The sequence below is a fragment of the Aedes albopictus genome, chromosome 2 (genome assembly GCF_035046485.1).
Source record: "Aedes albopictus strain Foshan chromosome 2, AalbF5, whole genome shotgun sequence".
Classification (NCBI taxonomy): domain Eukaryota; kingdom Metazoa; phylum Arthropoda; class Insecta; order Diptera; family Culicidae; genus Aedes; species Aedes albopictus.
In genome coordinates, this window is record NC_085137.1 from 425,056,338 (window position 1) to 425,076,283 (window position 19,946).

Here is a 19,946-nt window from a genome sequence, read left to right on the forward strand (position 1 = left end):
TGGAGGATGTGTGTAGATTATAGGGAATTGAACAAAATTACAGTAAAAGATAGATATCCAATTCCAAATATTGAGGACCATTTAGACAGTTTAAGGAATAAGAGATATTTCAGCACTTTAGATCTCAAAAGCGGATATCATCATCTTTTGATTGACGAAAATTCTCAAAAATATACAGCGTTTGTGTGTCATTTGGGTCAATACGAATATAAGAAGGTACCTTTCGGTTTATGCAATGCTCCTTCAGCATTCATGCGATTTATTAACACTGTTTTTAGAGATTTGATTAAAAAGGGAGTTGTAAGAATTTACATTGATGACATTATTATAGCTACTGAAACAATTGAGGAACATTTTGAAGTACTTAAACAAGTTTTTGAAATTTTAGTTGAGAATCATTTACAATTACAATTGACGAAATGTAAGTTTCTTAAATCTAGAGTTGAATATCTTGGGTACAACGTTAATTCTGAAGGAATCAGTCCTAGCGAGAAACATATAGAATGTATCAACAATTTTCCATATCCTAAAAGTATTCATGATGTTCACAAATTTGTTGGATTAGCAAGCTATTTTAGAAAATTTATTCCAAATTTTTCAATCATTTCGAAACCGCTTTATGATATGGTTAAAAAAGATAAGAAAGATTTTAAATTTGGAACAGAAGAAATGAATGCTTTTGAAATTCTTCGTGAAAAACTAGTTGAAGAGCCAGTTTTGAAAATTTACTCTCCTTTCGCTAGAACTGAGCTTCACACAGACGCAAGTGCTCTTGGATTCGGAGGTGTTTTGATGCAAGAACAATCAGATGGAGCTCTACATCCAGTAATGTATTATAGTAAAAGGACAGATGTTCATGAATCAAAATTACATTCTTTCGAACTTGAAACATTAGCAGTAGTAAACAGTATAAAAAGATTTCATATTTACTTACAAGGCATTAAGTTCACTATAGTTACAGATTGTATTGCACTGAAAGAAACACTAAATAAAAAGGATATTAATGCGAAAATTGCCCGATGGGAAATTTTCTTATCGGAGTATGATTATGATATCATTCATCGTAGCTCTTCCAATATGAGGCATGTAGATGCTTTATCTCGTTTGCCGATGATTTGCGCTTTAGGAAACGAAAATAATAGTTTTGAAAGAGCTTTATTGGCTAGCCAAATGTTGGATTCGAAAATTGAAGAAATTAGAGTTCAGTTAGAAAATAGAGAGGACAAAAATTTTGAACTACGTGATGGAGTAGTATACAAAAAATGCAAAAACAATAAATTACTGTTTTACGTTCCTCAAAGTATGGTTGGTCAAATTTTAAAAATGTATCATGATGATTTCGGACATTTTGGTGTAGAAAAAGTTTATGATCTGATTATTAGATCCTACTGGTTTCCAAACACAAAAGAACAAATCAAAAAGTACATTAATAATTGCTTGAAGTGTATTGTATACTCGAAGAAAAATTTTAGAAAAGATGGTTACTTGAATTTAGTAGATAAAGGAAATACACCATTTCATACAATACACATCGACCATTACGGTCCACTAACTCTTAGGAATTGTAATTATAAATATGTATTTGTTATAGTAGATGCCTTTTCAAAATATTTGAAGCTTTATCCCTGTAAAACAACGAATACGAGTGAGGTTATCAAGCATCTGAAGCATTATTATAATGCATATTCAATTCCTGATCAAATTATTTCAGATCGTGGAAGTTGTTTCACTTCCAATAGCTTTAAAGAATTCAATAACGAAAATGAAGTAAAACATATTTTAATAGCTACAGGATGCCCAAGAGCAAATGGTCAAGTAGAACGATTTAATAGAGTGCTAACTCCTGTAATAGCAAAATTAGTTGAAAGCAATCCTTCGAGAGGTTTTGGTCCAATTTTATCAGACACTGAGCATTTTATTAATAATACTTTTTGTCGTTCAATAGGAAACACACCTTCGCAAGTATTATTTGGCATTAATCAAAAGAAAAAGGCGGTTAGTATAATTGAAAAGAGTATAAGTGAAAACACAGTTCATGAAAGAGATCTGATAAGTATACGAGAAAAAGCAATTGCTATTAACAAGGCAATTCAAGTATACAATAAAAATAAATATGATTCTGAATGTAAGAAGAGCACACAGTATCAAGAAGGTGACTTGGTTTATATACCGCATCATGCAATTCCAGGTAGTTCGTGTAAGCTACAAGCACAGTTCAAAGGTCCTTACATTGTCAAAAAAACGCTTCCAAATAATCGTTACATTGTAGGCGATGTGGATGGTATTCAGCTAACTCGTGTACCCTTTACAGGAGTGTTTGATCCTGTCAATATGAAGTTATGGGATATTAGAAATGAATTGGATGCACATCGGGTCGATGTGGATGTCAGGATGGCCGAGCTGTAGGAGATTATAGAAGTAGGCTATGATTTGTAGAATAGGGTCATTCGATGTAATGTCAGATTATTCAACCTCGAGTCGCCAAATATAGTAGACGTACCTATTCGGAGAAGCTCGTTGCGTTTCAATTACTTCATACATTAGGCAGTCGGGTGCCTGAAACTTTTGCCAGTCTTGGTAAGGTGGTATGAACTACCAACCAAGCCGATCTGTTTAAAAGCACAGGTCGCACGGCAGAAGTTTCACGCATTCGATGTATTCGTTCAATACATGGCCTACTTGCCTAATTTCACCTTCTATAAAATTTTCACACTTGTTCGCTACCTAGCGAATTCTATCATATCTATCATTTCATTATCCACTTTGATCTCTACTCCCTTATACTATGAGTAGAAAGAGACCGATATAGCCACAAAATCATCAAATCCTAGGTCATCCAAACACTCTTGAGTTTAGATCCTAAAATCTACCTGTGTAACGGTAACTTTTTTCATTATACAAAGCTACGATTTGTAATATATCATGTCCAGTGAGTCTTCTGGAAGGTTAACAGACAGTATCAGATCAGTCGGGATATCCTAGGTCATCCAAACTGTTCTTGAGTTTAGATCTTAAAGTCTACGGGTGTAACCATAGCTTCTTTTATCAAAAGCTGTAATCTATCATGCCCAGTAAAGGTCGTTCACACCAAAATCCGGAAAAAGTATTTATCCTGTTTCTTAGTCAATTTACCACGGAAAAGGATGAATCTTTCTTTGCTCAAGACCGATACATAGACGAACGAAAACAAAATACATCATTCTGTGGAGCGGACCTGGTGTGATGGTTAGAACACTTGACTATCACGCCGAGGACCTGGGATCGAATCCCACTCCCGACAAACTCGCAAAATGTGAGTTCTTCCTTCGGAAGGGAAGTAAAGTGTGGGTCCCGAGATGAACTAGCCTAGGGCTAAAAGTCTCGTTAATACAGATAAAAAAAAAATACATCATTCTTCAAATCACCTTTAGTATTCAGGATGACACTCTCTGAGTTCTTTATTAACAAGTTCTCCCAAAATTCCGTTGAGTTGTTATAGACGATGAAACATAGTGCCTCAGAAAGTTCAAATATCTCACAGGACAGGATTTTAACACAACAAACTTACCATGAAGAAGATCCTGATCGTCTGAAACGAAAATTTTAAACCAAACTCCCCGAAAGATATTAAGTATGGCAAGCAATATATTCGTGAGACCTAAAATTTCAGATTTTTGCTACAACATATACGTTGAGATTTTTTCTGAAGAAAGCTCCAAAAGCGTCTCTCACGTTTTCTGAACAAAAAAAAAACAAGTGGTCTTGTTCTGGTAAGATTTGGCCAGTTGCCATTATGTGAAAGCTACAATCACTTGGTATGATCAAAACAACGTTGCTTATGTAATCAAGGTTTGTTAGGGGCCGTTCATATACCACGTAGACTTTTGAGGGGGGGGGGGGGTCTGACCAAAGTCTACGCTCCATACAAATTTCATTTTTTTGTGTGGACAAAAGTCTACGAGGCGGGAGGGGGGGGGGGGGGGTCTGAGATGACCAAATTTTGGTCTACGTGGTTTATGAACAGCCCCTTATCCACCAAACCGTCCACAGCTGCAACCAGTTTAATCATACTGGTCTATTACTGATCTATGGTGAAGCAGTGTAGAGATGTCAACGATCCAATAATTTCGTTCTCAGTGACATATTACTTAGAAGTAAATCGACAAGTTCTCCGTGCAAAGCTTCACGAAAGGTGTAAACAAGAAAGTGTGCGCAGCAGCTAATGGAATCAAATCCATATAAGTCTGTATGCTGTGGTGTTGAGTATCACATTTGTCTATAATATGATCCCCGTAGCTCACAACAAAAACACGTTCAAAATTGTTTGTGCTGAAAATTGATGCATTACACAATTTCTTACTGATTTATTCGCTATCTCCGTGTTGTCGTGTAATTTCGAACGATTGCACGCAAAAATTTTGATAACCTTTTGCTAGTTTTACACGTTTTACTTAAGTAATAACTTATGGTAATGACTAATTAGCAAATGTCGTGCACATCCGGAGATCTGTCAGAGTGCCCAAAAGTGTCAATTTCCCAAACATTCAAATTCATGTGGATTACGGGATTCGTGGTTGATGTCCGTGCTGCCCCGCTGCTAAACGGTTTATAGTAAAACAAAGTAGCTTTTAGATTGGTCCAGTATCCAGGGATAAATATGCAACGTTACTCAGCAGTTATGGCTGTTGTTACGACTGTAGACCTAAAGTCCTGAACTCTAAGGTAGTTTGGTTGACCTGGAACATCCCTGTAGTGTCTATAAATGACATTTGAGATTTCAAGAGTTTTGCGGGTCCCAGCAGATTATGCAATACTAACAATTTATGGCGAAAACACATAAAGTTTTTCTTGTAGAATTGAAGGACTTTATTATAGAACAGTTTGGACGACCCTGAATGTCTAAAAGGATTATAATAAGCTAGTAGACTTCAGATTGATTCAGTAATTGCGCTTTTTTATGCAGCGTTACTCAGTATGACTGATATGGCTACTGTTACGAATGTAGACCTGATGTCCTGAACTACATGGTAGTTTGGCTGACCTGGAATATCACTACAGTGTCTATACATGACATTGTAGATGTCAAGAGCTTCATGGATCTCAGTAGGCTATGCAATGCTATTATTTGTGGCGAAAATACATAAAATTATTCTTGTAGATTTGTAGAACTTCATTTTATAACAGTTTGGATGACCCTGAATATCCTAAAGGTTTCTAATAAGCTAGTAGACTTCAGATTGCTCCAGTAACTGTAGTTGATTTTTTTTTATCTGTATTAACGAGATTTTTAGCCCTTGGCTAGTTCATCTCGGGACCCACGCTTTACTTCCCTTCCGAAGGAAAAACTCACATTTTGCGAGTTTGTCGGGAGTGGGATTCGATCCCAGGTCCTCGGCGTGATAGTCAAGTGTTCTAACCATCACACCAGGTCCGCTCCCCAGAGGTGGTTGATTATGCAGCGTTACTCAGTATAACAGATATTGCTACTGTTACGAGTGTAGACTTTAAGTCCTGATCTCCAAAGTAGTTTGGCTGACCTGGAATATCCCTATAGTGTCTCTTTATGGCATTTGAGATTTCAAGAGCTTCGCGGATCCCAGCAGATTATGCAATATTACTATTTATGGCGAAAACACAAAGTTTTTCTTGAAGATATGAAGGACTTTATTATAGAACAGCTTGGACGACCCTGAATGTCCCAAAGTTTTCTAATAAGCTTATGGACTTCAGGATGCTCCAATAACTGCGGTTGATTATACAACGTTACTCAGCATAACAAATATGACTACTGTTACGAGTGTAGACCTGAAGTTCTGAACTCCAAGGTATTTTGGCTGACCTGGAATATCCCTATAGTGTCTATGAATGATATTGTAGATGTCAAGAGCTTCACGGATCCCAGTAGGTTATGCAATGCTATTATTTATGGCGAAAATACATAACATTATTCTTGTTGAATTGAAGGACTTCACTATAGGACAGTTTGGAACACCTACAACATCCCAGAATATAAAACGCCTTTGGTATTCTTAACGAAGGCTAAATGAATACATATGAACGTGACCCACATCCAAGCTCAGCTTTTAAAACAACTGATATGTCAATTATTTCATTTTTCCAAATTTCATGGTGTTCAGGATGTTCTAGGTTTTCAATGAAGTCCCAAATACAAATATTCCCATTTTTCCCTAATAGACGACTCACTTTGCAACAATTTTGCCGAAGACAGTATTCTGTTTTATCGAATGGGTGAATTTATACAGCCGTTTCTATGTTGGGGTCATACATGACCCCTCCGGCTCCAAAAGGTTAAGCTACCCGTGTATCCGGCGCTCGGTCACCTTCCGGTGCCAAAGGTGGTAAGTCCACCCAGTCCACCAAGTCCAAGTTCGCTTGGAAAAGAATCCTAGGCACCCACCTGATCCCCAAATCTCACTGAAGTCGAAGTGTGATAGTATCGCGTCTTCGACCACACTCACGCTGTTTACCACAAGCGTGCATTTTTCATGGTGCGTGTACTCATTACACGACGCGACCGTTCCCGGGTTAATAACTGTGAAAGTAATCATGTTTTGTCCCAGTTGGGAAGTAATGCAATCGTGTCCTAAATATGTAGAACAGATGAAAATTAAAAAAAGTGTGAAGAGATTATTTTCCTTACTAAATACTCATACTTTCTTACACTTCCTCAAGACCGTATTTTCAATCGATACTGTATCCATCTGATTCAATAAGACAATTTCCTTGCTCTCACAAATCAAATATGAAAACAATCATCAATAACCTCGCGCCAATTTCCTTCTTTTTCATAATTCCAGGCGGAGACGACGGATGCTCCAAGAAGAAACACCGCCGCAACCGAACCACCTTCACCACTTACCAGCTGCACGAGCTGGAGCGAGCCTTCGAAAAGTCCCACTATCCGGATGTCTACTCGCGGGAGGAGCTGGCGATGAAAGTGAACCTACCGGAGGTTCGAGTACAGGTGAGTGCGCTACGCTGGCGATATCGATTTTTTTCTGTGAAAAAAAAAACACATGTGTGGGATTTCGTGCAGTCGGCGCGCGGCGTGCTCCACCCGGTCGAGCTCGACCTCAAAGTGGGAGGGAGTTTAACCCGAAAATAAAAGGCTAACGCTGCTCCGCCACATATGAGCAGTTACACACAGCTGAAGTTGCTGGCTGGAAAAGTGAAGTTCGACGCCGTGTGTGTATGTGTAGAAAATGCGCGGTTTTTCGCGAGGGTGCACGGTCAGGGGGTCGAAACGGCAGGTAACGAGCAAAATGTTTGGTTATTTATATGGTGGGAAAAGGATAAATGAGGGTATTGTGTTCCGCTCCGTAAGTGAATATAGTTTGTTTGGATTTACATACTTGATTATGCGGTGCAGTGCCGTTTCGTGTGATGTGTGACTGGTGGGTGGGACAGCTGGGAAATCGCTTTTTCAAACATGAAACAAGCACGATCGTATGAATAATGAGGCTGGCAGACGGGTTTACCTTTTGGTGTTCGAAGACTGTTTGCAGTGGAAGGTAATCAATAGGATCAAATTAAAATTTAAGGGATTTAAGGGATTTAAGGGATTTAAGGGTTGATAAATGCTTATCAAACACTTTTACACTAACTATATCGCTATTTTACTTTATCGGTTGAGTATTTCCCATTGCTGGTCTTTTTGTTGCATAATAATGTTAACGAGTGTAGGAATAACATTTAATTTAATTGTGGTGTTTCTGTCGCTGGCCTCTCATTAAGAATCAATATTCTTTCCTTACTTTGTGTTAAAGAAGACAGGATTTCAGAGTCTGGATAATCTACTCTTTCAAAATTATTAGTCCAACCTAATCCCGGTGAATAACCGTCAAATTGATTTTGATTTTTTGGTTGACAGCGTGGTCACCGTATAACGAGTGCCATAAATCCAAACTTGAAACAGGCGATCAACTACGTCACGAATATTCAAGCCGCTGTACGTTCGGCCATCGCTGGCCAGGAATTCAATCAACGCTGATCAAACTCATTTCCCGTCATCTGGAATAGGCCGGCCAGAGATAATTTAAATCGAAATTGATAGTAATTATAATCTTCGCATCGTCAACAAAATACAAATCCGCATGGAAAATCACATCAGACGGAGAGAACCCCGCCGTCGTCCGACAGACCGACGACGCGACGGGAAGTGAACGGAGAGAACGTCGAAACCCCGTTTGAGACGGGTTTGGGACGAGGCTGCGTCGGTGATATACAGAGCGAGTGAGCGAGAGCTACAACAGCACGCCTCCCCTTTCACAGGGATGAAGGTTTGTTTATTCTACTCCCTGTCGGCATCATCGTCATCGTCGGATGCATGCAGCTTCCAAGTGAACGCACGGGGATAAATCATGTGTACTGCGAAGAGGGTAAATTATCCTCTTCAGACCACACTTAATAATAGTCAGTCACAGTTCATATAAAACCAACTCAAACACCCACCCACCTTATCTGGCCGGTTAAAACACGATGAGATGGGCGAAATCACCCTCTGATTTCGAGCGTTCGCTAGCTGAATTTGTCTTGAACAATGGGAATAATGATTGTGATAAATCTCTTATATTTTATCATGTGAAGTTGAAAGTAAAAAAATATGATTTAGTTCCTGATGGAGAACTTAACCGCTCTATTCTTTCATATTGCTTTCCCAAAATATAGCAAAAAAAAAACTAAACCAAAGGCAGCGTTGAAAATATCATTTCGACATATCTAGATTCAATTTCCTGGTTCCGGGTCATTTGGCCGAACGCCATTTAGCCGAACGCCATTTGGCCGAAAAATGTATGATGTACTCAAGTGGGCATGCTACTGTTCTTTATGTCAGTATAACTAGAAAGAACAGCCTATGATTCAAAGAAGGAAAAATCTCTGACAAAAAATCACTGTTTCAACGCCAACTGATTCCCTCAATGGTAAATCTAGAAAGAATAGCTTATGAGAAAGAAGGAAATACGCTGATGATCACATTGGCAGCTAGAACGTTACCCGGCATTTGTCTTCACCTCTGCATTCCTTCGATCATAATTCGGCCAAGTGGCATTTGACCAAACGGAATTCGGCCAAATTGCCGGACACCCAATTGCCTCCTGCCCATTTCAGAAGTTTAACCTGAAAGTATGGTACATGAAAAACTTGTGCGGCTGAGCCAGTTCTACAAAAAAGTCACGCAAAATACACTCCCACTTTAAAATGTATGCTGAATGTCATCGAATATCTTCGGAAAATGCCAAACGATTTACTAATGAATTGGCATTTCTCGAAAGAAGTGGATGACATTTACCTTAAACATGGGAAATTAAGAGGTTTTTCAGTGACTTTATTGTAGAGCTAGTCTAGCCGGACAAATTTTTCATGTACCTTATTTTTAAGTTCATCTTCTGAAATCAACTGTACGTAATTGAATCTATATAGGGTTTGGGTGCTAGTAGCCATCGTGTAAGTACTTAAGCCATCGAAATTTACTTCTGCGACTATTTAGCAATGTTACCTCAATGGATTGTGAAAATTAAATTTTATAACAAGTTTCATGTCTCCTCTTTATGTTAAGATCGTCAAACATACGCATTAATTAATTATTCCAGTGAAACACGCATTTGAAAATATGCATCGATGCATATGCAATATGCATGGCATATCACTATAGGATCGTTTACAAATGCATTGCCGCCTACAGTGGACTCCCCCCCCCCCTTTGATTTCCATTTTATCTGCCTCGCCACCATATAGTGGAGTTATACTGTACGAGGTCCACTATAGGTGCAGGGTCCATTACTAGCACACAACCCCTATGTCGAAATGACATTTTTTAGCACTGACCGGAGATAGCGGCTTCAAAGGCTAGTTGTTTTTTGAAGACAAGGCAAAATTATCTCAAATTCTGTACGCAGACCAACTAATTCTTCCATCTGCGTAAATTTTTCGACTGACGAAAAACACCTCTGTTTATTTCGAATTTCTTAGTTTTTGTTATGTGCAGTCTAGCGAATATAATTTATAGCCATTGATATCGGAGCCTATCAAGTTAATATGGCATCATGATATTGTGCTCAGTACTGCTAACTATCGCGACTATTACGAGTAAATCGTTAGATCTGATCTCAGGAATTATCCTTTCCAAGTGATTTGAGCACTTTATGTATGCATTTTAACTGTCCTATGTGAAACAAGTAATGGGATGTGTGAAGGAGAGAGCCATGACAATCATATCCATGTTAGTAGTGATTGTCACAAAACGAGAGTGGTGGATGACGTGTGTGGAATTCAGTCGTTACTGGTGTTAGCGATTGTAGAAAGAACGAAAAAACGACAGAATGACTAATTTGGTTTTTATCAGCGTTGGTGCGAATAGCTCGGTGATGGTTCGTGACACTGCAGTGGAAGTGCTCTGCGTCACTTCGCCGGCTATCAATTCGTAGGCGTATGATTATGCTGTAAAGTAAAAAAAAGGAAAAGGGAAGACGAAAAAGACGCGGACACCGTCTCCAGCCAGAGGCTGTACACAGACTGTAGAAACTTAACTTTAGACAAGGGACACACGAAGCACGCACCAGTGGGTACGGAGAAGAAACTATTCTCACGAAAAGTTTCATCGCCCAGAGCGGGAATCGATCCCTCACCCCATAGCAAGGTGCGATTAGAAGCTTGGTGACCCTAACCGCTAAATCAAATGCTGAACATTGTCAATTACATTCCAATACACCCTTTACTACAGTGTTTGAGTAAAGTTGCTTCATGTGATATAGTAACGTTGAGATCTCGAAGAAAGACTTGACGAAATTTTCGAATGAATTAAATTTCTTAATTTTAAATATTAACGGGCTTGCTTATGCTCTCTTGGACTCTTCCAATGCAATGATTAGATTTTCTCTCGGTGATTTGCTTAGGGATTTGCACAGAATGTATTCCTTTAAAATTTCATTTAGAGTTCTTTCTTCTATTCTTCCAGGAATCTGTCTTAAAATTTTACTAGGTTTCATATTTGGAACCCATCTGGCTTTACATAACTAATTTCCTAATTACTCCTGCAGTTCCTCCGGATTTTTTTTACCGAAATGGCTTGAAGTTTCTAAGATTTGTTCATCGTTTTTTAGGATTTCTCTCAAACGTTCTCCCACACCTTCTGTCAGAATTCCTCGCGCGATATCACTTACATATTTTTCGAGATTCTGCCAGCTTTCTTTTTTGGAATTGTTTCTGAAGTTCCTCTCAGATTTTTTTTCTATGGTTTCTATAAGTGATTTTCGTGTGATTTTTCCACAGGTTGTTTCAAAGTTTTTTCTGCAATGTCTTCCGGATTATATCACGGAATTTCTTCCAGATATTTTCCGAGATATCCCAACACTTTTCTTGAGGTTTCTCCAGGAGCTCCTCCCAAAATTTTTCTAGAGGTTCTCCCGAGATTTCCGCAGGAATTTCTCCAGCAATTTTATCCAGAGTGCCTCCCGGGTTTCCACTCATGGGTTCTCTTAGGATGTCTCTTAGAGATCATCCGGAGATTTTTTCGGAGGCATTTCTGAGATTCTCCTAGAGTTTTCCTGAGCAATATTTCTTGTAGTTTGACAGAACTTCTGTGAAAGAAAAAAATAAAGAAATTCCGGTAAAAATCTTGCGAAAATTCCTATAGAAATCCGAGAGAAGCTTTGGGAGATGCACCATGATTTTTCTTGGGAAAAATGTCTGGAAGTTATCTGGTAGAAAAAACGGAATAAATATCGATTGTCTAATAGAAATATGGGGCTGTTTAAACCACGTAGACCAAATTTTGGTTAATTCGGACCCACCACCCTCGTAAACTTTTTTCCATACAAAAATTTGAAATAATATGTATAGAGCGAAGACTTTTGCCAGACCACCCCCCTCCCCCCAAAAAATCTACGTGGTTTATGAACGCCCGTTACACTCCCGAGAGCACTTTAGGAACAAAGACCGTAAAAGTCTTTGAGAATTTCGGTAGAAATCCCAGTAGAAACTTTGGAAGGGTACTATACATTCGGATAGAATCTACATAAACAGGTCGATAGCTACGTGCATTATACATTGCTAGATGCGTTAGATTTCAACCGAAATCACGCGTGCTGAGCGTTAAACATTTTTTTTTACAAAAACTCTGTAAAACACAAGTACATATTCTGGTAATTTTTGTCAACAACTCTTATTATGTTCGGTGAAATTGACCGTTTTTTTTCTAATTTGAGAGTTTATCTGAGAATTTTCTTAAAAGTATCGGTAGTTCGAAAACCCTGGGTGGAGCATGGAACTCCGGGCCAAATCAGATCTTGGCAGATGTATTGGGAGTATTTCCAGAAGAAATCACTGAACAATCTCAAGAGAGTAGGTAAGAAAAAAGAAGAAGCTGCGCACACTAATGCTTTTGTGGCACTCCTGGAAACACTCTGTAAAAAACGTTGGAAGGACTCCTAAAGAAAACTGAAAGATACTTCGGACAAAACTCTAGGAGCAGCTTTTGGATGAACCCCGGGAGAAGTTACGGAAAAACTTTCGAGAGATATTACCCAGATGGGACCTCGATCAGCTTTTCCTGGCGCCACTCTCAAATTACGTAATGCTCTAGGCCTAGATGAGGGGAAGTAGGGCGGAGCGTTACGAGCCATGCATAAATTCAAGGATTTTCAAAAGCGTTTCGGAAGAGTGTCAAAAATGTTCATTTTTGCGTTACGTTATAAATGGATGCAGCCTAAGAGATTTCAGGAGATATTGAAGGAGGAAGATTGGAAGGAATCTATGGATTATCTGGAAAAATCCCAGAAGCCATTAGATATGAACAAAAAAATCATGGAGGAATCAAAAAAATGAGAGACTTTAAAATTATTCAAGACTTTTTGGATTTATTTTGGTAATGATTCATAGATTGAATTATAATCAAGAGAAGGATTAAAGCGGGTAATAATACTATTTTACAAAGTAAAACGAAAGCCGTGAACTTCTATCAATGACCAACATTTTTGATGCATAATACCGTGTGCATTTCAAGACCGTATCTCAATAAAAAAAAGAGTAAAAAGGTTTTTAAGTTTTACTTGAAAATCGAGTTCTACACGTTTTGAATAAGATGTAATTAATCAAAAATCAAATATCTTGCGTTGCAGTACACCTGTTTCCAAACATTTTGCATAAATGGAAAGCTAATTATAATAGGTTTCAATCACCTAAACTCAGTTTAGCGTTTTTTTTTCAAATAATAATGCACATTTGTTTTTTTTTTCAAAAAAAAAACATTTATTTCAAAAAAAAAAAGCGAGTTACAATAAAAAAAATAGCTGGATAAAACTATTGGTTACGGAGAATTAGATGTATGAATCGAACAATTTTGCTGAATAATAGAACAAACATCGATTTTAAATCGCGATGCTGGGAGAGTCGAAAAATTTTCTGCTTTACTATATTGTTTTTTCTTTTACGCTTTCGAACTCCTTTAATCCTCAATAATATTTGTAAAAATATTTTGATACAATTCGTGATAGCAGCATTGGTACAATTTCTCGCAGGCTAAGTTAATATTGTTCGTTGATTGTCGGGAAAATCTCTGAGGAATTTTACGAAGAAATTCCTATAATTTGCAACAGAACTCCATGAGAGAATTTTGTTCGATTTTCTTAAGAGAAACCTATCTTTTTAATAGAAAATCCTAAATGAATACAGTATATAGCAATTTAAACATTTTTTCAACAATCACTTCAATGAATAGGTTTTCATAAATACTTTTTAATAGTTTTGACAAAAATCTTATAGATCTCCTGCAGAAATGTAGAAGTTTTTAATTCCGATCTAAACTTCAGGAGCGACGGAAAAAGTCTTAAAATGATTCTTTGGAGAAATTGGTATTAAAAATTGCAAGCAGAGTTTCATCAAACTCCTCGAAATGTTTCTGCCATGAAAATTTAAGTGATATTTAGTATGGGAAACTAAAAGTATTCACAGGTAGGGATCGTGAAAAAATCCTAAAAAGACTCCAAAGAAGCAGCTCAGAAAAAAATTCTGAAAATACTCTTGCAATAGATCCAGATTTCCAAAAGAATTCATAATAAACTCTCAAGTACATTTTAATGAAATTTTTAACGAAACTTTTACCAACATTCGTAAACTAATTCGTTTTAAAATTGACTTTAAATATCGGGATGATTTTCCGGGAAAATCAATGATACTATTGGAAGAGAAACTGAAGGCTTCTTGACTAAATTTACGGAAAAAAATCTAGATAGAATATCTTGTGTCCTTAAAGTTGACGAAGTTTAAAAAAAAAGTTTTCTGGGAATTATTTTGGCATTTTTCTACATGTGCACTGGTAGAATGTATGTAGATATCACAAAAGCAACTATATGAGTATTAAAAAATCATCGGTAAATTTTGTCTTGTAGAATCGTGCACATTAACACTTAAACTACCGAGGGGGTAAAAACTCGCGCGAACTACCAAGGGTCCAAAAAAAGTCGGAAGTCCAACTTTGACAAAGCATTTCTCGGCCGTTTTCCAACCGATTTCAAAACTTTTTTTTTGCGATGGAACCGGACAGGTTTCATGATCATCGTCCATTTAAAAAAATATAAAATAGATGTGTCTACCCAAAGTTATTAAGCTAAAGGCACTTCCTAGTTTTTTTTGAGAGCGCATTTTTTACGCACATTGATCAATAAAACAAAATTGAAAGCGATGACATATGTTTTTTTCGACTCTAAATCATGCGTACAGCTGGAGTGAACATGTTTATGCAAAATTATTTATTTTTCAGTACACTGATAATTTACCTTACTCAAAAAACTGCTAAAATACCCTATTTTTCACATAAAATAAGCAATAAATCAAAATTCAAAGCGATGACATATAGTTTTTTTGGTCTTAAATTGTTCGTAGGATTGTACTCGACATTTTTCATGAACAATGAAAATGTTCTAATTACACTCTTATTTTGTTTTACCCGGAAAACTACGAAAATTTCATACTTTTTACACAAAGTAGCCAACAAAACTGAATTTAAAACGGTAACATGTAGTTTTTTAGCCTTGAAATGTTCGTAGCAGTTTGGGGGACATACTTGAAGAATAATAGTGATGTTTTCATTACACTCAAATTTTGATTCACGCAAAAATCAACGAAAGTACCACATTTTTCACGCAAAGTGGTTAACAAAAATGGTGGCTTACAATGCAAAGTAGTTTTTTACCTTTAAATTACTCGTGAAAGCGTACTGGACGTTCTTGATGAGTAATAGTGATGTTTTCATGACACACTTAATTTATTTTACTCGAAAAGCTGCAAAAATATTATAATTTTTAAACAAAACAGTCAATAAAACAAAATTTAAAGCCATAACATGTAGTTGTATGGCCTTAAAATTTCCGTTACAATGTACTGAACCTGTTTTTGATAAAATGTTGATGTTTACATTACACTAATATTTTGTTTTATAAAAAAAAAGTACGAAAATACCACAAAAAAGCGAAAAAGCCAAAATTTAAAGCAATGATATGTAGTTTTTGAACTTTGAATATATTGTAGTAGTTTAGTGGATTCATTTGAACAACCTTAGTGATGTTTTATTACACTCATACTTTATATTACTCAAAATACTAGGAAAATACCACATTTTGCACACAAAGTAGTCATCAAATAAAAATTGGAACCAATGCATTATAGTTGTTTGCCATGAAATTATTTGTAAAAAAGTTCTTGACTTGTTTGATAAACAATAGTGATTTTTTAATTACACTCGTTGTTTTCTGAATTTGTTTATAAAAAATCAAAAACAGCTCAAATAAAGAGAACTTACTATGTGCAGCATATAGTCACATGTTGATGTACCGTAAAAAAAATATTTTTACACAGATAATTATTTTTGATAGCTTAAAGCACTGAGATTTTTACTCAGGTGGAGTACTGACCCAATTTGTTATTTATAATTTTATAAAATTCTTCATGTTTTGATACAATAAATTAACCTAACATGTTTCATACGGCTTTTCTCATCATGCTGATACTCTGCGTTGCAATCTGTAATATTCTGTGGGATTTCATATGTTTGTCAGAGCACTATCAAAGTTTCCCCAAAATAAAAATTTGATTCTCGCTCATATGAAAAAATAATATTGATCACCCAAAACAATTAAAACTGTCCAATCCTTACATTGCAATTATAACTGAGACACCAGTACTTGTTTTAAAATTATTAAATCAGGAAAAATACATGAAATAATATTAGGGAAATTTGCTGAAAAACTATCAAAGCTACCCCGTTTTACGGTATTGCATCAGAAACTCTTCTATATACATTTGTTTTTCAGAAATTTCATAAAAGGTGCATTTATATTTTATGATATCTTTCAAAATATTTGGTCGTAGGTTCTTTTCGAAAATCTTTCAAAAATATTCCAGAGATTCCTTCAGGGATATTTTCTAAAACATCAAGGATTTATGCGAAATTTATTTAGAAGTTCTATTTCTCGAGGAATTCTTTTATAAAACTTTTGAAATGTTTCCGTGTATCATTCCTTTGGGTTTTCATCAGAAATTTCTCTAGCGATTGCTTGATAAATTTCTACAAGGACTCATTTAGTCTCTCAAGTTTCCATCCAAGTTCCCATGCAAAGTGTTTTTCTATTATTTGCTCCCATTAATAGTTCCTTCCGTGGTTTTTTCGATATTTTTAGAGATTTCCGATAATTACTTCTGGAATTTCTGCCAAAGAGTTTTCCGATATTTCTCCTGAATTTTTTCGCTGGTTTTCATCCGGAGTTTCTGCCGGGATTTCTTTAAGAAATTTTCAGAGTTCTATCATGAACTTTCTAAATATTTCCTACCAGATTTCCCAGTTCTTTTCAGGATTTCTTCCGAAGTTTCTCTCGCGTTCCTCATTGCATAATTTCTCGCAAAAATATCGTGGATTCATTCCGACATGTCTCCAGTTATTTACAACAATGAATTTGTAGGTTATCTCAGGCAGGAGGTTTTCCGAGAAACACTTCCAAAAAAGTACAGTACTGGACGCATTGACCTATTTTCATACAAAATGCTTAAGTTTGGAGCTCTGTATTTCAGCTTCTAGAGCACAAACTCCGAGAGCAATCTCAGGCGAAACTTAAAAAAACTCTCGCAAGAACCTTTAAAAAATATCCCGGATGAAACTTCTGTAGAAATCCGGGGAGAAACTCCAGAAAAAAATCATTGAAATTTCTTAAAACTTCGAGAGAAATCCCAGAAGCAATTCCTTCAGAAGACTCGTGAAAAACACCTTTAAAATCCGGGAGAAGCCTCAGTTGAAATCCCATCAATAGTTTCTGTAAAAACCTTAGAAATCCCGGGAAAATCTCATGGAGAAGTACCAAGAGAAATACCGGAAGAAATCGCGGAAAACCTTCAAGAGAAATTCCGAGAGAAACTCTAAGAGAAATCTACGACAACATCTGGTGTATATTCCCGGAGAAAAGAAAATAAATTCCACGAAAATTTGTTTGGGCAAAACGCAGGAGGAAAAATCCAACGAGAGACTCTGAGAGCAAATATGGGAAAACCTCTAGAAGAAAATCTATAGGATTCTCATAAAAACCTTCAGGAGATAATATTTGGATTTCAGAAATCCTGCAATATTCTCCAGGAATTTTTCCGGAAAGAACTGTTTGAATCTTGGGTAAAAACGTCGATAGGAATACGAAAGAATCTCCGAGAGGAATGTGAAAAGGAATCCCAAGAAACAGGAATGAAAGAAGGCTGAAAATCTCTCTAATAAAGACACATAACCTAACCTTAACTTTGGAAACCAATTAAGTTCGTAACTTTTTTTCATTTTCACGGGATTTCCGTTTATTTTTTGGTGATTGCTACTGCATGTTCAGGAGACGCAAATGAACTCAAATAAAAACAAATAAAAAAATCCCTGGTGAATTTTCGGTTTGTCTTGTATTTTTTTTTCAGGTAGTAGATAACCTGAAGCTGGTACAAAAAATCAGTAATAGAAATCTGCATGTGTTTGTTTTGAATTTTGTGTTATTGGCTATTTTGTGTGAAAAATATGGCACATTCGTGATTTTTTAGTAAAACGAAACGTGGATGTGATGTGAACATCAAAATGTTATCAAATACATGGCTAGTACATTCCAACGGAAAATTTTGAGACTAACAACTACATGTCATTGCTTTAAATTTTGTTTTATTGACTATTTTGTAAGAAAATTATGGTATTTTAAAAACTTGTTTGGTAAAATGAATCAAGAGTGTCATGAAGGCGGTATTATTGTTCAACGTTCATCATTTCACGAAAAATTCAAGCCAAAAAACCAGAATGCATTACCTTATATTTTTGTTTGTTGACTACTTTATGTGGAAAATGTGGTATTTTCCTAGTATTCCGAGTGAAATAAAATATGAGTGTAATAAAAAAATTCACTAGGATTGTTCAAATAAATCCACTAAACTTCTACGATAAATTCAAAGCTGAATAACTACATATCATTACTTTAAATTTAGGCTTATTCGCTTTTTTGTGGTATTTTCGTACTTTTTTTTATAAAACAAAATATTAGTGTAATGTAAACATCAACATTTTATCAAAAACAGGCTCAGAATATTGTAACGGAAAATTTAAGGCAATACAACTACATGTTATGACTTTAAATTTTGTTTTATTGATAGTTCTGTATGAAAATTATTGTATTTTTGTAGCTTTTCGAGTAAAATAAATTAAGTGTGTCATGAAAACATCACTATTACTCATCAAGAACGTCCAGTACGCTTTCACGAGTAATTTAAAGGTAAAAAACTACTTTGCATTGTAAGCCATCATTTTTGTTAACCACTTTGCGTGAAAAATGTGGTACTTTCGTTGATTTTTGAGTGAATCAAAATTTGAGTGTAATGAAAACATCACTATTATTCTTCAAGTATGTCCCCCAAACTGCTACGAACATTTCAAGGCTAAAAAACTACATGTTACCGTTTTAAATTCAGTTTTGTTGACTACTATGTGTAAAAAGTATGGAATTTTCGTAGTTTTCCGGGTAAAACAAAATAAGAGTGTAATTAGAACATTTTCATTGTTCATGAAAAATGTCGAGTACAATCCTACGAACAATTTAAGACCAAAAAAACTATATGTCATCGCTTTGAATTTTGATTTATTGCTTATTTTATGTGAAAAATAGGGTATTTTAGCAGTTTTTTGAGTAAGGTAAATTATCAGTGTACTGAAAAATAAATAATTTTGCATAAACATGTTCACTCCAGCTGTACGCATGATTTAGAGTCGAAAAAAACATATGTCATCGCTTTCAATTTTGTTTTATTGATCAATGTGCGTAAAAAATGCGCTCTCAAAAAAAAACTAGGAAGTGCCTTTTGCTTAATAACTTCGGGTAGACGCATTCATTTTATATTTTTTTTAAATGGACGATGATCTTGAAACTTGTCTGGTTCCATCGCAAAAAAAAGTTTTGAAATCGGTTGAAAAACGGCCGAGAAATTCCTTGTCAAAGTTGGACTTCCGACTTTTTTTGGACCCTTGGTAGTTTAGGAGTTAAGGGTAAGCAAGATTAAGTGTAATTTTACATTACAATATAAAATGCAAAAATACATTATGATCATCCAAATTTTCACCAATTACGTCCATTGGATATGGACTCCAGCATGTTACGAATTTTCGCGGCAATTTACAGGACTATAATGAAACTTTATAGGGCATATGATGTTGATATGTACCAAAATGTATCAATTTTAGTTTAATGTTTTTGAATGTATTATTCACGTTGAATTTTTCATGAAAACGTTTTACTGTGATGAGAAAATATCGATACCAACATTTCAAAAGAGGCGTAGCGCAACTACCTTTGGAGACGAAGCCATATTTCAAAGTTTTGATCCGTTATTTGATCCATTTTTATATAGACAGAGCTATACATGTATAGAAAGTTTTACTTGGCAATATTGAATAAAGA

The 19,946-nt window shown here is 35.9% G+C and overlaps 1 protein-coding gene across 3 annotated transcripts in view; it reads left to right on the forward strand.

The window, feature by feature from the left end:
- The window catches only part of LOC109410520 (retinal homeobox protein Rx), a 225,271-nt gene that overhangs the window by 88,653 nt on the left and 116,672 nt on the right, over positions 1-19,946 (forward strand). For all 3 annotated transcript variants that reach the window (XM_029869694.2, XM_029869695.2, XM_029869696.2), the window contains exon 4: positions 6,798-6,964. In XM_029869694.2, the coding sequence (XP_029725554.1) occupies positions 6,798-6,964 (167 nt within the window). The remainder of the gene's footprint in view (positions 1-6,797; positions 6,965-19,946) is intronic.